Here is a 5778-nt window from a genome sequence, read left to right as displayed (position 1 = left end):
TGTCCAACACCAAAAAAAAAAAAAACACAAACATTGGCCACTGCCATCGATGAATGCCACCTTATTTACGGATAGGCCGAGGCAAATATAAGCCAATGGCAAAGTCCTGCATCCCTAACTGAATGGAAATAAAACAAAACCGTCTTCTAGCTGGAACAGGTCTACACCCATTGCACAATGTTGTCTTTCCATGCCACTGATGATTAAGTATTTCATTTCAGTTTGGGAGCTCCTGTGGTTCACACCTATGCTAATAGCTTTGAGGAGTACCAACCAAAAATAAACAACAGGACAGTAATAAAAGTTGTTTGTGAGGCGAGTGGATGTGCATGTCAGACCATGAACAGCAGTATGATCTTTTACATCAGCACTGTTTTATTCATTGTTGAAATCCAAATTTTGTTTTGCTCATCTTACCTGCATGACTTTGCTGTGCAGGGTGAATCCAGTTTGAAACATCCCGCCTGGCAGGCCCATGGAATCCGTGTTGAAGAGTAAAGGTGTTACCAGTGTGATGTACTTTGCCCCAGACCAGGGCTTCAGCAGGCCCATGGTCCACTGCTCGGTTTCCCCACCCACGCCGTCCAAAACCACATCAAACCTGAGGGTACAAACCCAGACAGTCAAACTAAAAGGGACCCTGTTAGAAAAAGCCTTAAAATACTAAAAATATACACACTTTATAGCAAGTTAGTTGTTATGTTTTATCATCTCGGGTCAGTATCTCACATATTGCTAGAGGCCTGATTTAAAGAGTGTGCTGGGAAAAGATAACTGTTTTGTCTACAAGCTAAAGCCAGGATTTACCAATTTTGTTTCAGGGGGCGGGTAGAGCACCCACTCTGGCCTTGAGCCCTGGTTTCCATGGAAACTAGAAAGCAAGTCAGTGAGCAGTTATGCCATGCTGGCAGTAAGATGTTATTGTTTACCACACTGGGGGGGGGGGACTTTAAAGTCCTGGATGATTCCTTTTCATTAGCACCTTTATTGGATGGACAGGCACTGAATCTAATGATACTTCAATAAAGTCTGGGCCTGGGGCTAGTGAAAAACATTATACTCTGATTTGTTGTTTGAAATAAAAACATAAATGTACTATAAGATTTGATAGTCTGGTTACTTCTAAAAACACTTTTCACAGCAACAACACATACTTTTCCATCATTCCTAGCTGCTCATGTGCATCTTCTGCTGTGTAGTCCACCACCTCGTCAGCCCCCAGCCCTCTAATAAGGCCTTCGGCATTCTGAGAGCAGGTAACAGTTACGTGGGCACCCCAGGCCTTTAATAACTGCCGGCACACAAGAGAAGAAAACAGAAATATACACACAGACGCAGCAAATGGCCTTACATTCATGCATTCAAAAGAGTCAAACGTAGAATCGGTATAGCTGGTGGAATACATGTTGCCCTACCTGAATAGAGAATGTTCCAACACCTCCTGATCCTCCAGTGATCAAAACTCTAGGAGGAAAAAAAACAGCAACCACAATTACTGTGTGACTCCTTTAGGCAAAGCAACTACAAGAAGTGGAAGCATCGGGGGGTAAAAGGGGTTTTGCAAAACTGGAAACTAACCTTTACATCCAAGAGAGAATGACAGTTCCATTAGATTGAACATCAGGTTCAATTGATGATGCCATGATTTTAAACCCCTTTTGATGCCAATTAGAATGAAATAGAAGACTACTTTCCCCTCCGAAATGAATATGAAATATGTGCCTTGTCAAAGTGGAGGTCAGCATGACTGGACTGATTTAACGGAAAAAAGAGCACATTTAGAAACTCCAAGACCTTATAGAATTTAATTTAAGCTTTGATGGCCTTTTATAATATTATTAATTTTAATATTTACACTTCTAATGTTCCATGTATAAGTGGTGAGGGGGTAGAGGGGTTCAAAACAAGGTTATCTAGGATCAGGCTGGTGCTTGCCTTTTATTTGAAGAGCTGTCTCTGCAAAGACCACCTGCATTAACAAGCGCAGACAGAGCAGTGTTGGCTACAAAGGGGATGGATGCTGCCTCTGTGTGACTCAATAATTTGGGTTTATGGGAAACCTGCAAAAAACAGCCAATGTCAAGAGTGAGAAATATTACATGTCAACAATATTTCCAATTATCAATTCAAAAGCTCAGTCTACTCATCAGAGCTGCTGTGAGGGCAGCTAGAAAACAAAAGGCCAATTACATATCTGCCCTGGTTAATTACCTTGTGTTATTACTGTTGTAACTGCTGCACAACCAATTGCCCCTCTGGGGAAAAATAAAGTTCTACTCGACTTGAGTTGACTACTGACTCTGTATCTCACCTCATACTCTGTTAGAGTCATAAATTCTGCCAGACTGCCTTGTTTCCATGGGGGAACAGCAGCCCATACCTGGGAACACAAATATGACATTTAACATGCTGAACACGACCCAATTTAACCGCCTGCTCTCGGTCTCTGAAGCTGGTTAATCGGCTATTAAGCCCTTAGTCAGCAGTTCCAGTTCTTATCATTTATTTTCTAAAAAAAAATTTAAACTGTTTGAACAAGATAACTGAAATACTATACAGTATGTGGAAAATGTATTCACGTGATGATCTTTATTCCAAGGATATTACTGGGGATGACTTTACTATGGAGTTGCTTGCATATAGGTGGGCAATATTATGATGCATTCTGTGAGACAATATGAATGTGTTTTGCCTTAACATTATGGATAGAATAGAAAATAAAATACCTTCTCTACTTTTTTGCGTGCAAAAAAAGCAGAAAGTTGTCTTTGGATTGGTACTTAATGGTGAGGACTAAATCATTATATTGTTATCCTATTGTGGCTACTTTTATAACATACTTGTGATTGCATTTCTACAATGAAAGCAACACATTTGACTTAGAGATAGGTTTATATGTCATGAAAATGACATGTTTCTGTGATGCAAAGTCTTAAAGAAGGAACAGAACTTTGGCTTGCATTCAGAACATGCAAACATTTCAGATACCTTGCAGCACCTTATATTTCAAAGGGCCTTGGATCTGAAAAGGCATTTGCACTCCCAATGTTCCATGCTTACGCTGGGTGTGACAGTGTTCAGCTTTGTTAGTTCTGACATCTGATCTAATCAGCTTGGCAAGTCATAAAATGATTTTTCTGCAACATTCAGGCATGTTTGGCGCCATATTTGCCAAATGTGTTGCTTGTATTGGTAAAATGCACAATTGTTTTGAACATATTAACCCAGCTGCCTCATATTTTGGTGTGATCAACTAGTGGTTCCTAACCTTTTTAGCTTGCAACCCATTCAAATCAAACAATGTCTACTTAAGACCATTATGTCCATGGCAATATGACCAGGAAAACAGAAGATTTCTTTACACCTGTTTTATGCTTACTGTTTTTAGAGTCAAATGATTCATTTTTTACAAGAAAAAAAATCTATGATTAGAGAAACATCTAAGGTAAGACCATTGTGAGCAGTGTTGCAAATCAATGAGCAGGACTGTTGTATGGCAACAATTGATTTGCATATGACTTATTCATCAATATGATGCAGGACCTTGATTTCATGGATATTCAATTGGCTTGATTAACCACAAAAAAAGTTCTGTCTAGGTATCTTATCAATAATTAGTTTCCCAACTGATTTTCTAGATAAAACATTGCAAATTAGTACAGTTATACAGTGTTACATCTTCTAAAAGATAGGTGTGCGGTGTATCGCCTACCTCATCTCCTGGAACAAAATGGGTAACCTCCGATCCACAGTCAACCACTACACCAGACACATCACGACCCAGAATCAGTGGGAACTCACTATCATTGTTGTTGTTAATCACAGACAATGGATCCCTTCTTAATTTAAGCAATTTAGCTCCATAACCACCTGGAAATAGATAGAGCGAGCAGGTTAGATAAAAACTGACATTAGCCATGTTGTTCAACCTTTGATGAACATTAGTCCAACACTTACCCCTCATAAAGATATCAAGAGGGTTGAGACTAGCGGCATGGACTTTAATCATCACATCACTGGGAGAATTGACAGTGGGGACGGTGATTTCTTCTGCGAACTTCAAAACTCCATTAGTACCATACTGATCAATGACCCAGGCTGACATAAAGCTCTGCAGTCTTGAAGGTGAAGTGCTGAAATTTCTCCAGGGGCACACACTCCAGCCTGGCCTGGCCAATGTTTTGGTCGAGTCTGCTGCTCTCGCGGTGAACAAAGACACGAGCCTGGTTGATGCCATGGCTCTGACAGAAGACATTTTCGTATTTCACCTGGCTGTGCCTACAAGGTCAGTTTTTGAAACAGCAAGTCATTTGGAATAGCAGTTATCACTAACTTAGCTAACGTTAGCTAGCTAGGTAACGTTAACTATTAGCGACTAGGCTAATACTAGCATTTCCACGTCGTCAGCGCTTGAAGCAAACGCAAAAATGTACATATGGGTCAAATCAATAAGCGACGAGGCCTTTGTGCACGTTATCGAGTGTTACATTAAGCTAAAGTAAGAACAACTCTTACCTAATTAACACACCCCTCTCTAGCTACACAACAAGCTAGCTAACCCTTGAACTCACAACGATAGCCAATCAGAATTCTGTGGCTAAAACACTGGCCAATAGAGTAAGAGAATGACTCTGACGTATAGCTAATGATAATAATGATAATAATAATAATAATAATAATAATAATAATAATAATAATATGTACTTTTTTAATATTTGAAATAATGAAGACACAATTTGTTTTTCACACTTTTTTGTGATATAATATGTCACCATATAGAAATACTAATAAGCTGATATTGGAGTTCTTGGCTTTTTTTATCACATTACTTGCGAAATTCATAAAAACTGCATTGAAGCTTAAATTATTTTTAACGGACTTAACATATCAAATACAATTTATGAGATCTAATGAAAGTAAAAGGACATAACTTTAATACATTTATGTGATATGTATACTGTAGATACAATTTTTCTTGTACATAAACCCTGTTGCCTACATTCTGTTCGAAAAGCCTAAGTAATTAGTTGTATTTCATTTTATTATAAATAGAAGAAACCTCTGGTGCAATGGTTTATTGAATGTAATTATACATCCTATTGCCTGTAATGTGTTGTGTTGTAGTTTGTTTTCACACAAAAATAGCAATGATAATAAAACATTTTAATATAATACATTGTATATATATATATTGTAATATGATGTGATATGAAAATTATAATAAACGCTTATTATATTGAAATAATTCACAGTAACAAGCCAAAGCATCAACAACCCTAATAGAGGAGAAAGACTTGAATTGCACTGGCTCCAGTAAGGCTCAAACACAAAAATCCATTATGTTCCAATAATTTCCTATTATCATAAAAATGCAAGTGTACATGAAAGAATTATAACCCAATATGCTTGAGAGGTTCACTCAACAGTAAAGTGACTGCTGAGTGCTCCATCAGCTGGAGACTATGGGCTTAAATACATGCATAGCACAATTTCAGTGAAGAAAACCAAAGGAAAATGGGCAGAAAACATTATCTGTTTATGTCTGAGCAATACACAGGGGATTGCATTGGGGCTTGTTTTAATGTTTACATGATGCTTTACAGTTATAACATGGCTTTAGCATATCAAGTCTTAAAGATCCATTTGGGGAATGTGGTTACAAAGCAAAACAGCTGCCCTTGCTGTTGACCATTATAGATCACTGCTGCAAAAAGCTATATGACCTCCCATCAGAAGATCTCATGAGGCATGAAAAGTAAGCAGAAGAAGCAGCTCAGT

At 38.3% G+C, this 5778-nt stretch overlaps 1 protein-coding gene across 2 annotated transcripts in view; it reads right to left on the bottom strand.

Annotated features, from left to right (window-relative positions):
- LOC116706005 (reticulon-4-interacting protein 1 homolog, mitochondrial) overlaps positions 1–4588 on the bottom strand; it is an 8836-nt gene extending 4248 nt beyond the window's left edge. Inside the window, exons 1-7 of one of the 2 annotated variants that reach the window (XR_004336117.1) lie at positions 3958–4588; positions 3713–3870; positions 2312–2380; positions 1936–2060; positions 1416–1464; positions 1155–1291; positions 418–601 (exon numbers count right to left, since the gene is read on the bottom strand). Coding sequence is in view for 1 of the 2 variants with exons in the window: in XM_032542515.1 (XP_032398406.1) it covers positions 418–601; positions 1155–1291; positions 1416–1464; positions 1936–2060; positions 2312–2380; positions 3713–3870; positions 3958–4255 (1020 nt within the window). In the remaining variant the exon portion in view is untranslated. The remainder of the gene's footprint in view (positions 1–417; positions 602–1154; positions 1292–1415; positions 1465–1935; positions 2061–2311; positions 2381–3712; positions 3871–3957) is intronic. The other variant, XM_032542515.1, reaches the window with a different exon arrangement.
- Between the last annotated feature and the right edge of the window lie 1190 nt (positions 4589–5778).

Source organism: Etheostoma spectabile, chromosome 18, assembly GCF_008692095.1.
Source record: "Etheostoma spectabile isolate EspeVRDwgs_2016 chromosome 18, UIUC_Espe_1.0, whole genome shotgun sequence".
NCBI lineage: Eukaryota > Metazoa > Chordata > Actinopteri > Perciformes > Percidae > Etheostoma > Etheostoma spectabile.
Note: the sequence above shows the minus strand (reverse complement) of the source record. Positions and strands in the feature narration are given on the sequence as shown.